The sequence below is a fragment of the Macaca mulatta genome, chromosome 8, assembly GCF_049350105.2.
Source record: "Macaca mulatta isolate MMU2019108-1 chromosome 8, T2T-MMU8v2.0, whole genome shotgun sequence".
In the NCBI taxonomy this organism is placed as follows: domain Eukaryota; kingdom Metazoa; phylum Chordata; class Mammalia; order Primates; family Cercopithecidae; genus Macaca; species Macaca mulatta.
Window position 1 is genome coordinate 37,415,205 of NC_133413.1, and position 20,557 is coordinate 37,435,761.

Sequence of the window (20,557 nt, forward strand, 5' to 3'; positions counted from 1 at the left end):
TGATAAATACAGGGACCACATCATGAAAGGCCTCGTCAGTCATGATAAATATATACACACACACACACACACACACACATATATATGTATAAGAATTTTATTCAAAAGACTGAGGAATTTTATCCAAAGGATTAAGAACTTCAAGACAGAATGACATATTTGAATTTGCATTTTGGAAAGAGCATTCTGCTTTGCAGTGTGTAGGAGGGATTGAAGGAGGGCAGGCAGAAGAGAAAAAGGATCCATTGTAGTCATGTAGGGGAATGATGGTGGTGACTCAGACAAGCATAGGAAGAATGAAGATGAAGAGCAATTGCTCAATTTGAAGGATATTTAAGAGAGGGAATCAATGGGGTTTAGTGATGAATTCGATATAGGGGATGAATGGAAGAAAAGTAGGTGATACCCAAGATCTAGCTTAGGGAACCCAGTGAATCCCAGAGCCATTATGAACTTTATGGAATGTAGGCCAAAAAACAGTATTGGGGCCAAGCAATAAGTCTGTTTGAGGCATAAAAGTTTGAGGGGTCTTCAGGACATTTAAGTAAATATATTTAGAGGCAATTTTATGTGTAGAATTGAAGCTTCAGAGAGACAACTCTACTGAAGATATAAATTTGGGTATGATATAGATATGTGGAGGATTATAGTATCAATATAATACTAAAATTTGGATATAACTAAATATTAAATAGTAAAGAAATAGATCAACACTGACACACCTGCAGTCATTAGAATCAGTTTTATGAGGAGGTAATACCATGAAAAAAATGAGATAACATATTACAAATATATGTGTGTTCTATGTATACAAAACCAACCTATTAAGTATACATCTGAAACAGATACTAGAATGAATCATATCGAATTATTAATAGTATTGGTCTTTGGGAATTTGGTGACAATGGGTAAGAATATTTTTAACACGTATTTGTATTTTTCTATAATTTAGTATAAACCATAATTTTCTATAATATATCATAAAATGTTAACTATGTTTTCAATTTTACTATATCGGACTGTAGAATGTTTACAAGTTACAAGATCACCATAAAAGATACTTTCCAAGATTTTGGAGGGTAAAATTTCTCAACAGAAAATAACACAAAATTTAGTTGTCAATTTAATATTTCGTGTTCCACCAAAACAAAATCGGCATGATGAAAAAAAGTGCTGTTCTGAATGTCAGTGCAAAGAGGTTTTTATCCTGTGCCTGTGACTCAGAACTTGTTGGCAAGTTGTTTAGCCTCTGAGAGCCTGCATGACTTCTAAGATAGGAGAGTTGGTTTGAATTTTCCCTAAGGTGATCTTCCACCCTATTTTGCCTGTGTTCACATCACGTACCAAAATTTACATCAAACCATGTTCCAGTCAAATCAGCTAAATGAGATATGCAGCTAAATGGCCACAGTCTGAGATTTTATGTGACCTGACATCTAATAGGAGTGTACTTCTTTCAAAGAGAATTTAATGTTTGTTCCTTACAGTTTCGTTTTCCCTCTTTTGTTTCTTCTTTTTGTCATAAAAATATTGAAAATCCTTGCTGTATTAGTGTGCAGAACATAAAACATAAAGCTCTTCCTGAAAGGTAATTTTCCAGGAGTGAAAAATATGAGAATGGTGTTTGATTGTTTAGTTTTCTGTCATTCAATGTTGCATTAAAACTACCATTTTTCCATAACTATGAATGGCCTCACTCTTGAAAACTGTCAGTTACAAATGAAAAGCAGTAACACTTTGAAAGCAAAACCTTTCCCAAATCCCACTAGGTTTTCATGAATTTGAAAATTTGTCAGTGGTACATGTTCATACACAAATGTATCCATTGTTGGGGGAGGAATTAAACAATTTACAAACTCCGTCTCCATATTCTCAGCAAGATATTCCTTTTTACATCTTAAAATGAATAATTGTTATAAATCTTATAATCTTATTCTTTTTCATTTTTCCTAAATACATTTATATTTTGTTTTTCCTTGATACGTGGATTTTAATACACTAAAGTTAGAGACTATGAAGTGAAAGCTAGAATTGCCATAGTTTAGGAAGCCTTTTATATTCTTTCACTAAAACAGGTGTGTGTCTGTGTGTGTGTGTGTGTGTGTGTGTGTGTTTCCTGGTTATGTGTTTATTCTAGAAACCTAAAAATAGAGAAAAAGCAAAAAACTTAATACAAACTTGAATTACTAACATTGCAGGACCCAGAGAAAAACACCTGGACTCAATTTGACATCTTACTTCAGTCTCTTTGAATAAACTGTTATGGGAACAGGTGTCTCCGGTTAAATCACTGTATGTTTCCATTAGGGGACAAAGCTGTACCTGCCATCATAACTGGTGTAGAATCTCTGGCTTAGATCTAATTTGAGAGGCCAGTTTTGGAGATGACTGAAGTAAAAGCTAAAATGATGGTTACAAGTTAACAATCAAAGAAAAACAAAACTTTCCCTTGTGGCCCTCTTGGGAAACAAGTCACCTGTGTTAGTATGGCTGAAAGAATAACTGTCCTGTGTATTAGGACCAGCATGGGTTCTCCCGCATTCAAAGTATGCAGAGCTGAACTGGTCTTAGGGCCCGTGCTGTAAACCAAGACAGCTTTCTTTCTATAATCTGGTGGTTACTCTGTGTCTGCATCTCTGAAAGTTCCTAGTTCAAGGCACACAGAAAGGAGAGATGTTAGAATTGCTAACAGAAAAACTTTAAACAAATTAAATTTAACCGAGTTGAATTGAACAAAGAACTGTTCACGAATCAAGCAGTCCTTGAACAAAAATAGGTTTAGAGAGACTCTACACTGCCACGTGGTCAAAGAAGATTTATGGACAGAAAAGGAAAGTGACGTTTAGAAAACGGAAGTGAAGTTCAGAAACAGCCAGATCAGTTACAGCTCAGTGTTTATCTTATTTGAACACGATGTGAACCGTCGGCTTTAGGCATAATTTAAAATAGGAGGCAGCTTTAGTCTAAACTGAATTTAACAGACCCACATAAGACCAATGGTTTAATAAAATCTCAAACTCTTTAAAATGTGCATTCTAATGAAGATGATATTTAGCTCTACCTAACTTTTCAAGTTCCTTTCCATGTACTCGTAGCACGTAATATTTCAGCCATCCCACACTCCCTAAAATTTCTCTCTTACCTTTTAATCTCTGCACTATTGGAATACCTTCTCCAACTTGCTCACTTGGTCAGCACATTGATCCAGACTGTGATGAGGGATAATCTTCCCTGTGATGCCAGCCATAAACCCTCCCATGGACAGTTAGGCTCTCTCCTCTGTACCTGATGACACTTTGCATATACTTCCAATTTACTGTAGGCATTCTTGTCATAGATTTGTTACTATTTATCTCTATTTTTAGTCTGTGAGCTCCTGGCAGAAAGTAACTGTGTCTTAGTCATCTTTGAATCCCTAGTACCTGGAACATTGTATAATCTTAGTAGGCATGCATACATGTCTATTTAAAAAAAAAATGTGTTAAATACATTGAATGTATTAAACTGATAAATTGGAGAATAATGAATGTGCTTTTGTAGGGTATACTGAAATTTGAAGTTCTTTAAGGAACTAAGAATGGCTCTTTGATTTCTTTGAATGTGTCTTAAGCGCTGTTTCCCATCTTTCATTCTGCAGGATTTAAGATCTGCTCAATAAAATAATATCTTAGTCATATATAAGATTTGCACAGGTGAGGTGAATGATGCAAATGCAATGATATAAAATATTTCCATTTTTATTACAGGTTAGGAAGAAAGAATAGTTTTTAAGTTAAAAATAAAAAACTTTTACTGGGGCCTAGGGAAAGAGTCTGTATTTCAATAAATTGCATTAAATATTTGGTATGTAAAATTCTGGCTGCTGTTCTGCATTAAATGGGCGAAATGCATCCCCTATCTAATTAAGTAACCATATGGAGACAAGTCACATTTACATAAACAAAGGCAGAGAGCCTGGCTCTATTGTATTCTCTTTTAGATTATGTAACTTGGTTTTCCTGCTATGGCTTTCTGCTCTGAGTTGCACATTGCGGTGGACCAATACACTCACAGTAAATGAATGGAAGTTAAAGAGCTAATTCTAAGGAGCCTTACTCTATTTACATATTGCAGTGAGAGGGTCTCTGGAATATTATGAAATCTCCTATGCTTATTAACTACTCGCATATTAAAGCCAATAGTTTTGGGACCTGGCCAACAGGAAACCCATTGTGTATTAGCCTGCTTTGCAAGATAGTCATGTGCCTGGTGTACAGTGTAACCATTTCACTGTATGTTTATTGAATAAGTGCTTCACAGCATGTGTTCAGAATTTTTTACCTAACAGAATTTTACTAATGTAGCTACAGGGAGCAAATTATAAAGAAGTGTTATAAGCAAGGGTCCATATCACTAAGATTCTGAGATGAAAATGACAATAGCAATCAGAAAATCAAATTATAAATGTTAGGATAAATTTGGGGATGGAAATCATAGGGATGATAAATGTAATTGTTTCCTTTTTATGCTATTCTTTGTCCACACAGTGATGCTGCTGAAGGTGGTGGTCATGGTGCTGCATAATATGTATGTAACGTTTAACCACTTACTCTATTTTTACATATATTTTAACATCACAAAGCACCAACAGATTTTAGTCATCCATTTTTGTGGATGAGAAAAATGGAACATCAGGGTTAAATTACTCACCCAAGGTCACAAACGCACACTTTATCAGGGTATTTGATTCTCATGTAAACTTCTTTAGTTTTAGCAGATTTAGTCTTTGCTTTTTGGTGTGGTTCCTGTTTACACTTTGAAACAAATACCTGTATAGTGAAAAGACAAGCACACTTTGGAGACAGAAAGGGAGAAAAAAAGTGATATGTATTTCAAAGTAATATCCTCTTAAGAAAAAAGTATACAAATAATTTAGAATGTCTCAAAACCTCTTGATGCTCAACTTCACTTAATAATCCAATGGATCAGGATTTTATGAATCCCAATTTTGGATGACTGTGGGCCCCGTTGTGCCCAATTACATTACAAATACAACACATCAAATGATCAAATATTGGCAGTTTATTATGGTTAACCCTAATAGAATGGCACTGCCTTTGGCCGAGTTGTTTTTCTTGCTAACGTTCACCACATCCTTATATTTTAATTGGAATTTTAGTTGTTAAATATTTCTGCTTTAAAAGAAACATTTATTTCTAAATGAAACACAGAAAAATTCTTATTATTTTATTCTCAAACAATGATTCTTTGTCTTCTTTATTCCTGACTTTGGTGAGCAAGTCTAGTCAGTTAAATATAGTTAGTAGAACGCTAGTTCTCAAAAATATTTATTTTCTCAAGGCCTTCTTTGGGAAGGGTTCCTAACACACCCATCCTGACCTGGAATCGCAGTCCAGCTGACAGATTAACCAAATGATCTTTAAGGTAAATGTCACACTTATTGTAAGTGAAGCAGTGACTCACAGATAATGTGTGTTTTTATATCATCTTTTGGTTTTATGAACTGCACCCTATTACCCTACGACAGGCATTCACTAAATTAGAGTATCAGACTTGTAAGAGTCTATTCCTCTGAAACAAAATGGAATTCTGAGGTGGCTGGAATCAGAGACCTGCATTCAAGTTCTGAGCCCACCAATTACTGTCAGTGCAGCCTTAGACAAGGCACATAATTAAAGCATCTTCTCAGTTGCACAGTGACACCCACCTCGGAGAGTTTCTGTGCCTCTTAAATGATCAAATCCATGTAGAAGACTTATTACCACAATCTGTAGTCACTTGGTAAATGGCAGCTCTTATTTTGACTTTCTGCTAACGGAGTTTCCACGTTCCTTAGCCTACCAAGGTTCTTTCCTGAACAGCTGATGGCATTAGGATTTAATTAAGTGAAGCTTGGAGTGCTGGCTTTGTGTAAGAAGGAAGATGCAGCTGTATCAGTGAGGAATGTTTTCTGTCACAACAGACAATCTATCAGTTGCTTTAAATAAGTAGGGATCATAAAAAAAAAAAAAAAAAAAAAGCTGCAATATATTATCTGGGGGTGGATGATCCTGGTGTTAGTTAAAGCTCTCAGTGATGTCTGTGCTGGAACTTCTGGATTCCTGTTGGACTTTTCCTCCCGAACTTCCCCAGGTAAGTCAGGAACAAACAGGAGAAAGGACAATACCAACCACACCTATTCTTTTTTTTTTTTTTTTTTTTCTTTTAAGACAGTCTCTCTCTCTCACTCAGGCCTGGTATGCAACGGTGTGATCTCGGCTCACTGCAACCTCCGCCTTCCGAGTTCAAGTGATTCTCCTTCCTCAGCCTCCTGAGTAGCTGGGATGACAGGCGTGCGCCACCACACCTGGCTTATTTTTGTATTTTTAGTAGAGACAGGGTTTCACCATGTTGGCCGGGCTGGTCTCAAACTCCTGACCTCAGGTGATCCCCCCACCTCCGCCTCCCAAAGTGCTGGGATTGCAGGCATGAGCCACCACACCTGGTCACACCTATTCTTTATATCAGGGAAATATAAGCTTTCACAGAAGCCTCTGTTTATGACTCATGTGCTAAACCAGTGTCACCTGACCATGCTGACCTGCAAGTAGGTCATCTGAGTCTGTTATTTTTCCAGCCTCTGCTGTGAATGTGGTATGGAAGGAGGCAGATGGCTGGATCAGTCACCAGCCATTTGTCCTACCAGAATTTAAAACTTTTCTCTGAATTATAAAGTGGAGTTGTGGCATATGTGTTGAGATTATGAATAAATTTATCTTGAAGGAAAAAAAGCATTCATGCAGTCTTGCGTAAAACTATTAAAGTAAGTGACCTCTTGTCACCCTGTCCCAAAGAATAGAATCTGTCAGCAATTTATAAGCCCCTTAAAAGTTTCCACTTCAGTTCCTGTTCCTCTTTCTTTCCTAGCCTTCCCTTTTACTGAAAGAATTGATGATTTCCTGAAGAATTCAGTTCAAAACTACTGGGCAGGGCTGAGCATGGTTGGCAAGTGTGGGTTGGAGAGGCAGGGAGAGGTGACTCACTGCCCTGTGGGATGAAGAAGGGTGTCCTCCCGGAGAGGCAGCCTGCTGAGGGGAGGAAGCCCTCTTGCTGGAGGGAAGCCCCCTGCTGAGCTGGGCAGGGCTTTGCTGCACCAGGAATGAAAGCCTGACCCAGTGTGGAACTTGGGGTGTGAGAAGGCGGGGCGAGGTACAGGGATAGGCAGTAACCACTCCCAGCACCTCACTATACAAAGCAAAAAAAAAAAAGAAAAAAAAAGATTCTTCTTTTCACCTACCTCATTTGTTAGACGGATACAAATAAACAGTGATATGTATACAAATATGTACCTACAATCCCTCACCTTCCCACTGCCACTCTAATAAATCATTTTCCTTTGTTTCTTATTTTCATGGATCCCAGCCCTTTTTATATTTATTTAATAATAAAAATGTAATGTCACATTCTACCTTTTTGTCATCCTCTGAATGCTAACTGATTCCTTTTTCTTTATTCTATTGATTTCTGGAACAGGGTCTCTCTTTGTCTCTGTCACCCAGGCTGGAATGCCAGTGGTGTGATCTTGACTCACTGGAGCCTCTACCTCCTGAGCTCAAGTGAGCCCCCCGACTTCAACCTCCCAAGCAGCTGGGACTACAGGCATGCACCCAGCTAATTTTTTTATTTTTTAATTTTTTTGTAGAGAAGAGGGTCTCACTATGTTGTCCAGGCAGTTCTCAAACTCCTGGGCTCAAGTGGTCCTCTCGCCTTTGCTTCCCAAAGTGCTGGGATTACAGGCATGAGTTGTGCCTGGCTTAAGATTGATCCTTAAGGGGGATCCTTGGGTAGCTAGGACAGTTACCCTCAGGCTTGTCCATTCCACTCTCCTGCTCTGTCTTTCAGATGCAGGCTGAACAGGCTACTTTATCTAAAGGACATTTATTAAAATGGGAGAAGGGGAACCTAACTGCCTGTAGATCTCTCTGTGTTTTGTGAGTTGAATGGTTAAAACTTGATCTATTACATGATCTAGTGCCTTTACTTATTTGGCATTTATTTATGCCAGATAAATAGACATATTCATGCCTCGTTACTAGTAAAGCAAAAATGCTTCATTCAGATTGCACGTCTGTGCCTGTCTACTCAGCCCACCACTGTAGGTTTGGGTATGTATTGTTTATCAAGTGGCCCTTTTATGAATTGAACAATGAATTGGACAGAACTAAAGCCTCTAATGGGAGTGTAAGCAGTTGATGTTCATATAAAATCTTTTAATACTTTTGTCATTTCCTCTAACGTATGGATTTACAAAAGCCTGCGGGGACTTGGTATTTGTGGAAGATAGAAATTTGCATAAGCATTCAGTAACAAAACAATATGTGATTTATTTTGTGAAATCCATTTTAAATACAATTAAAATACTTTTTAAAAAACTACATCTGAGATTCTACCCCAAAACCCCTCTTACTTCCTGTGACAGATACACATTTTATTTTCTGACTTTATTATACTTTTGACATAAACTGTTTGCCCTTAGTTTTTAGAATATTTGCTGTACGATTTTTTTATGCTGACAATTACTTGAATGTGAGTTAGCTTTTCCATTGCAAATACATTTCAAGGCTTATAGTCTCTTAAACTCTTTGTTATGTGAGGCTGTTTTTCCTCCTCTTAAGCTGATGTATTTAATGGGAAAAAAAATCTTATTTGGAAGAATCAAGTTATAGTTACGTTTAATTTGTTCCAGTGGCAAACTGTGCATGTGTGTTCCCAGTCGTTAGGAGCCATTTACTAACTTGGTGTCTTTTATTTTCTTGCTTATACAAAATACCTCTTGAAGTCTGAGCCTTTGTACCTCTTTTTACTTTTAAGAATTCCTCCTGTAGTTCTGAAACAGAACATTACTCTTTTTTTTTTTTTTTTTTTAATTTAGACAGAGCCTCACTTCACTCTGGCGCCCAGGCTGGAGTGCAGTGGCAGGATCTTGGCTCACTTCAACCTCTGCCTCCCAGGTTCAAGTGATTCTGCTGCCTCAGTCTCTCAAGTAGCTGAGATTACAGACACATGCCACCACGCCTGGATACTATTTTTATTTTTAGTAGAGATGGGGTTTTGCCATGTTGGCCAGGCTGGTCTCAAACTCCTGACCTCAAGTGATCTGCCTGCCTAGGCTTCTCAAAGTGTTGGGATTACAGGCGTGAGACACCATGCCCAGTCAGAGCAATACTTCTGTTTTTAATGAATTAGGTTTACCATTGACAGTGCTTTCTGATTTGGGTTCTTGACTTAAGCATGAATAGCAAGAGGCTCTGGTCACAACTGCATCGATGGCATGCAGAAAACCAGGTAAGGCCACAAGATGCACCCCTTTCCCAGAGTCTTTTCAGAGAGTTGGATCTGATGGGTGAGTGCATTAGGCGGGGTTCTCTAGAAGGACAGAACTAATAGGATAGATGTATATACAAAGGGGAGTTGCTTAAGGAGTATTGACTCAGGATTACAAGGTGAGGTCCCACAATAGGCCATCTGCAAGCTGAGGAGCAAGGAAGCCAGTTCAGGTCCCAAAAATTGGAGAACTTGGAGTCTGATGTTCAAAGGCAGGAAGCATCCAGCATGGGAGAAACATATAGGCCAGAAGATTCAACCAGTCTAGTCTTTCCACGTTCTTCTACCTGCTGTTATTCTGGCCACACTGGCAGCTGATTAGATGGTACCCACCCAGATTGAGGGTGGGCCTTTTCAGGGTACAAGATGCCACTCTTCCTTGTCCTATTCACTGTGCTCAGCAATCACATCCTCCTGCCTTTGATTTTGTGGCAGTTTCCTGGGACTTAAGTCTTTGCTCACTCTATGAAGAAACAGGGAAGTACAGTTTTCCCTCCTGCACTTACCTTTTTATATTGCTTCCTCCATTTCCTAAGGTTAGGGGAGAGTCCAGTTTATTCCTTTCACTTGAACAAATGTAATTATAGCTGCTGGCTATAAGCTCAGAACTATTAGTGATTTCTGTTAGTTCTCACCCTCGGTAGTGCAGTCCATCATATATGGTGGAAGGTTGCTGGGGGCAGAGGGTGGGCCAAAGGCAAGCAGAATGGAATCACATTCCCTTTGAAGGGGCGGTGAGCTGGTGAGTTATCCAAGATCCAAGACAGATTGCCAGACAATCTCCACAGTTTCATAGGTAAAGAAAGCAGACTATTTGGAATCTTTTGACTATATTTTATGGCTGAGTATCCTCTGTCATCATCCTTGTCATCCACATACATGTGTGGGAGAACAACATCTATTCTTACCATTTTTTCAGTTTTGAAGCAGCTTGAGGTTGTGCTTATCCCTTTCAGATAACCATTCACCAGAGCCTCTCACCTCACAGATGTTTATCTCAGTTGTTTCTGCAAAGATGCTCAGATTCAAAACAGAAATTTGAGGGGTGTCCTATTCATTTTAATGCTTCATCCAATAACACTGAAGCCATGGCTAGCTGGAGGCCCCGTATCCTCTTAGTTCACCTTCTAGAAGATAATTCATCTACACCAGTTCTACAAGCATGCTTTATTAATACAGTGGAGATTTGTCCAGCACAGAATCTTAGAGCTGGTGTGGGTTTGCCATTGTGTCCTGGTGTATGTGCTATCAGTGTAGGCTGTGTTCTGATGTCCTCTTTGATTTCACAGGAACTGACAATGGCGAAGCCCTTCCTGAGTCCATCCCATCAGCTCCCGGGACACTGCCTCATTTCATAGAGGAGCCAGATGATGCTTATATTATCAAGAGCAACCCTATTGCACTCAGGTGCAAAGCGAGGCCAGCCATGCAGATATTCTTCAAATGCAACGGCGAGTGGGTCCATCAGAACGAGCATGTCTCTGAAGAGAGTCTGGACGAGAGCTCAGGTAGGAACGTGCAGCAGTCAGAAGCAGCCATGGTGATTCTTTGGGTTCTCCTGTGGTTATGTATCTGGGAAAGACTGGAAATCACCCCCTCCCCACCATTGCCTCGTGTGAATGAGGTCATAGTTACATCACTCCCGGCATATAAGATACGATTATTTTCTTCAAATGACCCCACAGCTGCCTTGGTAGTCTCTTCTAATATGATGCAGAGGCATTTTTTTTCTTGCTGTATATAACTTTAAACACCAAATTTTGGTGTTTAAAAATTTGGAAGTTAATGGAAGTGAATATCCCTGGAAATAAAACCAGGGAGTCACTGTTTTTGTTTGCAGAATTCTGAATATTTTTTAGGACAAATATTAAATCTTGCATCAAACCCCTTGTTAAGCAGCATGATCTGAATTTCTTTAATCTTTCCTAGATTTTATTCTTTGCACTTTATTCTCCACAGTTGGTTTCTGAGTCCTTTTTTTTTTTTTTTGTCTATGGTGTAGTGGCAGATCCCAAATTAGGTTACCATATTCTAGCAGGATCTCCAATATGAAAGAATTGTGGGACCATCTTTACATTATTAGTAAATTATTGGTGAATTTGGCTGATAAGTGGTGATGATGGAAATTATTATTATACTAGCTAATACATATTGAGTACTCACTATATATCAGACTTTAAGCACTTGACAGGCATTATTATCTTGTTCAGTTTTCTTCAACAGTCCCCTGCAGTAGATAATGCTATTATTACCTTGTTATAGACAAGGAAACTAAGGCTCAAAGAGATTAAGTAAAGTGCTTGCCCTGGATGTCAAAGTGAGATAATTTGACTCAAAGCCTTCAAAATGTATACCTTTTTATATTTTAATGTTGACAGAAATAATACATGCTTTTGAACTTTGCTTTCTCAGACAAGATCCAATCTGGTCACTATTGGGAGAACCTACCCCCAATATTTCAACGTAGGTTCTATTTTCTATAAGTGTCAGCCAGATGAGAAATAAAGAGAGACAGTATAAAGAGAGGAATTTTACAGCTGGACCACTAGATGTGACATCACATATCGGTAGGACCGTGATGCCTGCCCAAGTCTCAGACCAGCAAGTTTTTATTAAGGGTTTCAAAAGGGGAGGCAGTGTAAGAACAGAGAGTAGGTACAAAGATCACATACTTCAAAGAGTAAAAAGCAGAACTACTGATAAGGGTCTAACAAAGATCACATGCTTCTGCAGGAACAGGGCAAAGGGCAAAAGCAGGACCCCTGATAAGGGTCCAACAAAGATCACAGAGCAAAGGGCAAAAGCAGAACCACTGATAAGGGTCTGTGTTCAGCGGTGCACGTATTGTCTTGATAAACATCTTAAACTTCAGAAAACAGGATTTGAGAGTAGAGAACCAGTCTGACCACAAATTTACCATGGCTGAGTTTTCCAAACCCTGAGTTTTCTACAGGAGCTCAGTAAGCCTGAGGGTTCTGCAGGAGACCAGGGCATATCTCAGTCCTTATCTCAACTGCATAAGACAAACATTCCCAGAGTGGCCATTTATAGACCTCCCCACAGGAACACAATCTTTTCTTAGGGTATTAATATTCATATTTCTTGCTAGGAAAAGAATTTAGCGATATGTTTCCTACTTGCATGTCCATTTATAGGCTCTCTGCAAGAAGAGAAATATGACTCTTTTTGCCCAACCCCACAGGCAGTCAGACCTTATGGTTATCTTCCCTTGTTCCCTAGAAATCACTGTTATTCTGTTCTTTTTCAAGGTGCACTGATTTCATATTGTTCAAACACATATGTTTTACAATCAATTTTTACAGTTAATACAATTATCACTGTGGTCCTGTGGTGACGTACATCTTCAGCTTACAAATATAACAGGATTAAGAGATTAAAGACGGGCATAAGAAATTATAACAGTATTATTTGAGAACTGATAAATGTCCATATTATGATGAAATCTTCACAATTTATGTTCCTCTGCCACGGCTCCAGCCGGTTCCTCCGTTCGGGGTCCCTGACTTTCCATAACAGGTCACACATTAGATTGTTGATTTTTTTAGATGGTCAACTACTTGACTTGGTCAACTCAATAGATATCAGATTTTTGAATAAGTCAGAAAACATCAGTATAACTCTGAAGTTTCAAATCAGCCTACTTTATTAACTATATAGCAGTGATATTCTATATAACAAGGTATTCAGAGTATTACAGAGTATTCAGAGAGAGATAAGATAATAGCCCATATAGGTAGGTGTTACAGGTAATGTTAGAGATAAGACAAATATACCCATAAATGCAGTGCAGATGAAGTTAGGATAAATATCTGAAGAGAAGAATATGATTCTACGGAAGATTTGTGTCTTAAATTACATCTAACTAGGACTATCAGGAAACGTATTGTAAACTTGATAGCAGTAGAAAGGGACATTGATGAATATGTAACTAAGATGGACATAATTGATGTCACACTCTATAGGGGAGAGAGGAGTTTTAGTGGCCTGAAGGTCACAAACATTAGTAAATGAAGAAAGCTTAGTATATGTTCAGCAAAACGTTTGGTTTTGATGAAATATAAAATTTATGCACAAGAATAGCAGCCAGTGGCTAGAAAATTCAGTTTAATCAATGGCATGAAAGGCCTCAAATAAGAGTGTGGAGTCCTTAGTTTTATGGGTATTTTGGTTGTGGTGATCGATCATATTGATAGACGGGTATGCAGTGGCTGGAGCTCTGCTTTAAAGAATGAATCTGGAAGAAACGTTGGTAAGCAGACACCAGAACAAGGGAGCTAGGAGACATGGATAATTCAGGTGAGAGAAGGTGAGAACTGGTTTGAGAGGGGGGACGGCACAGAAATAACAACCAGAATGTAAGTAATTGCATTAACAAGGAGAAAAATCTGAGATCATAGTTTGACAATCTAAATTTGAAGTGCTTATGGTATATAATGAAGAGATGTAGATTTGGAACTTGATAGAATTAGGTGGTAGAAGAGTAGATTTGAGAATCATTAGTAAAGAATGAAGCCATGTGGGTGGAAGAGTTGTTAGAGGGGAAGGGTCAATATGAAAAGGAAGTAGACCTAGAGATATACCTCTTCAGAAGACAGAGACAGGCGTATCAGCCTTCAGCAAAGAAGTAACCAGGGGAGCCAGGCACGGTGACTCCTGTAATCCCAGCACTGTGGGAGGCTGAAGTGGGTGGACCACAAGGTCAGGGGTTTGAGACCAGCCTGGCCAATATGGTGAAACCCCGTCGCTAATAAAAATACAAAAATTAGCTGGGGGTGGTGGTGGGCACCTGTAGTCCCAGCTACTCAGGAGGCTAAGGCAGGAAAATCGCTTGAACTGTGGAGGTTGCAGAGAGCCAAGATTGTACCACTGCACTGCAGCTGGACAACAGAGCAGAGCAAGACTCTGTCTCAAAAAAAAAAAAAAAGAAAAAGAAAAGAAAAGAAAAGAAAACAATAGAAGTAACCAGGGGATGCTGTGTTTCAAAGCAAAAGGAAAACATTATCTCAAAAAGATCTGTAGGTAAAACTCTATCAATATAGAAAAGGGCCAAGAACTAAACATCTTATTTACATGTAAAGAAAGGGTGCTAATCCTTACACAGTTCTGAACTACTGTAGGATTGCAGTGTAAATTCAAAAGTCCAAAAAGTAGAGAAACACCTAAAATCCTATGATAATTCCCTATTCATTCCAAATTGGAATTAGTAGGAGGTAGAAAAAAAAAGTGCCCTCTTAGAGATGTTGTTCTTCAGACCAAAGCATGTTAGAATCCTAGAATCTAAATGTAAGAACTGGGAGAGAGCTTAATGATAATCTAACAGCCCTATTTTGCACATTAAAAATGTTAAGATTCAAGAGATACAATGAGTTCATGGCATAGCTGTTTCAAGAACCCAGATCTCCTGACTTCTCCTTCAGATGAATTTCTTCAACATCATAAACCACTTTTGCCTATAGATTTCTATACTTTTCTCCCAGATCAAAATATTGACAGGTTTTCTTGCTCACATAAGGATGGATTGAAGTACATGGCTCTTCATTTTCCATTATGAATCTATTTAGGGTTTCCATCACCCATGTGTATCATCCTATACAAATATCATTAGAATTTCTTTATTCCTGACCATTTCTTCCATCTTCATAAAAGCCAACCCCTTAACTTGGGTCATGTTTCTGGCACTGTTAGACAAAAGTTTATAGCAAGCAATGACAGACATTTCCAGGATTGTGGGTACAGTTTTCATTTTGAAGGAAGGATTTGGCATTTTGATGGGGAAAGTAGAGAACAAATTGAATCTTGGTTTCAGGAATGTCTCTGATCTTGTACTCCCAAGACTGGGACCCAGGAGAGACCTAGATGGATAGGCCTGGTGCTGGGAGAGGTTGAGTCAGAGACAAAAGCAGTCTCATTTACATTGACATTAAAAATTCAAAGGAAGACACTGGAGTTTGGGAGAGGGCAACCAAGGGAATGACATCTACCATATAAGCAAAAGCCTACAAAACAATGGCAGAGTATGACAGGTTTATGTGTCTTTTGCTCAATTAGTACAATTAAAAAGGACTCAAATACCAGTGGCTCACTGGGGCTGTATGTTTTATCATCAGATGTCTCTGTCCTAGATTTTGCCCAGCAATGAACTCAAAATAGTCGAATCCCATTGGGCAAACTCTTCCAAATGAAAGAGAGAAAGAACATTGTTAAATGATCAGCCATTTCTTTTACCACTGCTAGAAAAATCTTATATCCCTTCTCATATAAAGACCTCTTTAACTATTGCAAGCCAGTTCCACAGTGCACCCTATTCTAATTTCACTACATTCTGTTTTGTTATTGCTTTCCCCTTTTAATTCCCCTAGCATTGCTAGGCAACTCCATGTCATGTGGATAGCGTTTTTGATGACATTCTCTACCTCCGCGTAGAAATTTCCTCCTATTTCATTAAAAAAAAAAAAAAAAAGAAAAGCCAATAGACTTATTTCAAAGAAACTGAGCAGAACAAAAATATTCATAAATGACAAAATCTGAGGAGATTATATACCGATTTTTAAAAATCTGCTGTTGAGAAAGAATTTAAATTTTAGCAGTTATGTTTTTGTAAAGAACTTAATAAGCACAACCTTTTCTTCCAAGTCATTTTGATTGAATCAATGCAAAAGAAATGTCTCTCCCCAAACAGTTTTCTTCAGTGTAGTTAATGAAAATCACTGTCTACCACACACTGCAATTACGTTTCCTAAGCTCTGTATTAACAGTAGAGTTGTGGAAACAAGAACAAGATGAGTGGAGATATTATACCCCAAAACAACACCTAAGTGCAATTTAGGTTGGAAACAAAATGGTCTCAGGTATTGAAAAATAGATGCATTACCTCCCTTGGGTTCTCCAAGGCAGAGCTGGGAAACAGGACTTGACTACCTTTATAGACTTAATGGCTTTTGACTGGATCTGTAAAATAATTCCTGCCAGTCTAATAGGAGTGAATGACACTGAGAAGTCAAGGACAATGGGACCACATTTGACCAAAGAGACAGAGACAACTGTCCCTGTTGTTTTAAGTCCTGTGGAAAGTAACTCCTTATGTCTGTTTGCACAACATATTCTCCATTTCTGAAATTCTAGAGAAATTTGTGATAATTCTTTTTACTTACAGGCATTCTGTCTTCACAGAACCAATGGGAAATGCATAGGACCTGGGAGTGTTTGGAGTAGACACAGAATCTTTTGTGTTCCTAAATTGGAAGCAATAAGTCCTTTCAGTTGTTAAAGGCTGCAAACTGCCTTTGGTCTTTCTGGTAATTTGGCCGTCATCTAACAGTTCAAATAAGAAGAAAAAGGATTGTGTGTTTTCATGCAATTTAGCTTGGAAAACCCAGAGCTAGAGTTCTTTCCTGCAAAAAGTACAATTTATTTGACATGAGTTACTGTGTTTGCACAGACAAGGCTATACCTCTTAGTAACGTACACTTGCAGTTCTCTGCACTAGCCAAAGGATCCTCTTTCATTTGTTCTGCCTCATTTCATTTGGAAATATGGGAACTCGTCTTCCTTGTGTTGTTCTTCTGTTAACATCTGGAAGCTCAGAGTTGAGAAGTAATCTCAACCCAGGAATCGTGCCCCTGTGAAAAGGATGGAGTATGCAGTAATGCAGAAATTAGAGCTTTAATCTAAACAGGCAGACACATGTATATCATACACACAATAGTAAACAACCACAAACCAAACATATCTTGGCAATCAAGATTATGTGGGCTGTGGGGAGCTGGAATTATCAATAAGCTAAACCACTTCTTTACTGTTCAATAAAAATAGGAATTCTCTTAACCACACGCCGTAGCTCTTATCTTATTCCACCTCAGAGATATCGAATTCTAATGAGTGAAATAATGTGTATTCCAATGTGTTATGGGAAAAGTCTCAACTCCAGTAAACTAATATTTTTCTTCTTAAAGAATTTCATTTCAGGGACCTCATTGTGTGTGATTTCCTTTTTAAACAACTGGAGTCACTCTCTGGGGAAAAAAGGTTAATGGATTGTATTGAGAAAAGGGAGAAGAATAGAAATAAAAATGTATTACATCTTAAAAGTTTATATCTTAGAATGTTGCTATGCTGGTGATGGGGATTTGAATATAGTATCTTCCAGAAAACCATTAATTTGAAAGTATCTTCAATGATTCACAAGTCACTAAAGTACATTTGGGAAGCATATATTTTAGGCCACATAACACAGAAATAATCTCTCAAGTGTTTCATTGACAGTTTGTGGGTTTAAAACTCACTTTTATGGAAGCCTTCTCCCTCCCCACCTTAGATTTCATCGTGCTCATCACTCTACTTCTCAGAGAAGACTGACATATTCTTAAAAGGTTTTCAGAAAAATATTATGAATTCCCTACATAAACTGGCAGAGTATTGAAGGCCTTGTTTCCTATAGCTAATTTAACTTTTCCTACAAAACGGAAATAAGGAGATTATTTACTCTCATCCATCCTTAGCAGTGATAGAAATCAGCTAATCACTTTATATAATTTAATAATTTCTGGTATCGACCATACATTTGTCTCAAAGTGTAAATTCTTGACTAGTCTCTTCAGTTCACACATTAAGAAGTGTGTACATTGATTTAAAATACGAATGACAGGCTGGGCACAGTTGCACATGCCTGTAATCCCAGCACTTTGGGAGGCCGAGGCGGGCGGATCACAAGGTCAAGAGATCGAGACCAGCCTGGCCAACATGGGGAAACCCCATCTCCACTAAAAATACAAAAATAAGCTGGCTGTGGTGATGCACACCTGTAGTCCCAGCTACTTGGGAGGCTGAGGTAGAAGAATCACTTGAACCTGAAAGGTAGAGGTTGCAGTGAGTTGAGATTGTGCCACTGCACTCCAGCCTGGAAACAGAGTAAGACTCTGTCTCAAAACAATATGAAAAACAAAAACAAATAATTATAAAGATCTCTAAAAAACAAAACACACACACACACACAGAGAGAGAGAGAATGAAACCTGAGGTTAGCCTAATGGTTAAGAACATGGGTTTTGGTGTAGAAGAAGCAATGTTTGAAATCAGGCTCTCCATTTACCTATTTTTCAGATAGATGTGGAATTGAGCTTCCTTTCTCCTTGGTTCCTCCGTGTATAAAATGGCAGTGATAATTGTATCCACCGTCACATAGCACCTAATACACGTGACATGCTTAGCCCAGGGGCTAGTGTACAGCAAATGCTCAGTCAAGACTAGCCTTCAAAATGATGAATATAAAACAGCTATTTTTTTATTCTTTTTGAATGAGACAAGTGTCTGGTGATTATGATTCAAAAAACAAATATATAATTGTAGAATTTTGCATTCCAAGAAGATAACAGGGCTAATATTATTGGCAGGTAAATATTTGCCCTTCCTAGAGTAACATTGCCTTACTTGCATGTGATTCAATCATTCAGGTCACATTGTGTCTGTATGTTACCCTCAGAGTCCATGGCAGTGTTACAGAAAAGGGCTCCAGATCTAGACCCCAAGAGAGGATTCTTGGATCTTGCGCAAGAAAGAATTCAGGGAAAGTGTGCAGTGCAAAGTAAAAGCAAGTTTATTAAGAAAGTAAAGTGCTGAAAGTACAGCTACTCCGTAGACAGACTAGGACGTTCCTGAAAGTAAGAAGAGGAACGCATCCACTCTAGGTACAATGCTTGTATATGTGGGTACATGTGTTCTGCTATAAGGGTTTGTGATAAATGATTAATTTTCTTAATTACTATATTTTGCAAGAATCGATATTACTATCTTTAAAGCAAAATTAGGAATGCCTTTGTTCTCCAGATATCAGGATATCTGGACACCCCCAAGTTTGGGTTTGTTTAGTAAACATTATTAGTTTGTTCCCCTAACCATCAACATCTAGAGACAAGGAATGCGTAACTCTGTGGGAACGCAGCCCGGCAAGTTCCAGCCTCATTTTCCTAGCCCTCACTTAAAATGGAGTTGCTGTGGTTGGAATGCCTCTGACAGTAGCACTGTGGGTGATACAAGTGGTACAATATATGTCCTGACCTCAGGTCATAAGCTACTAGCGGGAGATGATTTCAGTGACTGCAGGAATGGAAAGTCATTGATTGAAGCAACAGGATTGGAAATCATGACCGTGTTGCCCACAATGTTGTGAGTATGACATGGGAGTGAGTCATTCATGGGATGCGTTTTCTAAACAACCCTTCCATGTCCACTTCTGCCTCTTAAGTTTCTCTTCTTGCTGTTGTTAGACAACGCTATCAAGTTAATTTGCTTTCCTTTACCAGACACCTCGGAGCTGATTAATTCTAATCTCTGGTGTGGAAGAAACTGGAGAGCTTGGGTGTATTCTTTGTTTCTGTACTTAAGACTGAACTCGCGGTGCTTCTGAGGAATACGTGGAGTGGTTATTATCCTGGGAAAACAAAAGACTATTCATTAGGCATAGCGCACATGCACATTCAAAGGATAACTATTTTATTTTTGGTCAAGATACATTTTTATCTTGTTGCTAGGATGAAGTGATAAAAGACATTTAGCCCTAGTTAATTATCTGCCAGTAAAATGAAACATTGTTCTGCCTTTTCGTTTTTGTATTTAATTTACTACTTTCAGTACTATGTTGGCCTAAAGACATCTAAGCTGTCTCAAGATATTGAGGTACAGTTCCATGACATTTCTTCCTATCTGTCGATTTTGAAACTTCAAATGTGTGTGAGATACATGTGTCCTTACCGGAGTCCCCAGAGCTGTGGTCTAGAAGCCAGGCTATATATTGAATAAGGACAGCGCCTTCAAGTCGTAGGTAGAATGGCACTCAGCCTCTTGTGTGATCTTGTAGCAGCCTGTGCTTCTGCTGTCATGACTGTTGTCACATTGGGCATTGTTGGAGCATGTTAAAATGTCTCCCTCTCCAGGGCTGGGCACAGTGGCTCACCCCTGTAATCCCAGCACTTTGGGAGGCCAAGGTGGGTGGATCACCTGAGGTCAGAAGTTCAAGACCAGCCTGGTCAACATGGTGAAACCCTGTCTCTACTAAATATATAAAAATTAGCCAGGCATGGTGGCGGGCACCTGTAATCCCACCTACTTGTGAGGCTGAGTCAGAAGAGTCACCTGAACCTGGGAGGTGGGAGTTGCAGTGAGCCAAGATCATGCCACT

The 20,557-nt window shown here is 38.7% G+C and overlaps 1 protein-coding gene across 8 annotated transcripts in view; it reads left to right on the plus strand.

Annotated features, from left to right (window-relative positions):
* UNC5D (unc-5 netrin receptor D) overlaps nt 1-20,557 on the plus strand; it is a 571,089-nt gene that overhangs the window by 312,926 nt on the left and 237,606 nt on the right. For all 8 annotated transcript variants that reach the window (XM_001088208.5, XM_015145154.3, XM_015145153.3 and 5 more), the window contains exon 2: nt 10,653-10,871. In XM_001088208.5, coding sequence (XP_001088208.2) covers nt 10,653-10,871 — 219 coding nt within the window. The remainder of the gene's footprint in view (nt 1-10,652; nt 10,872-20,557) is intronic.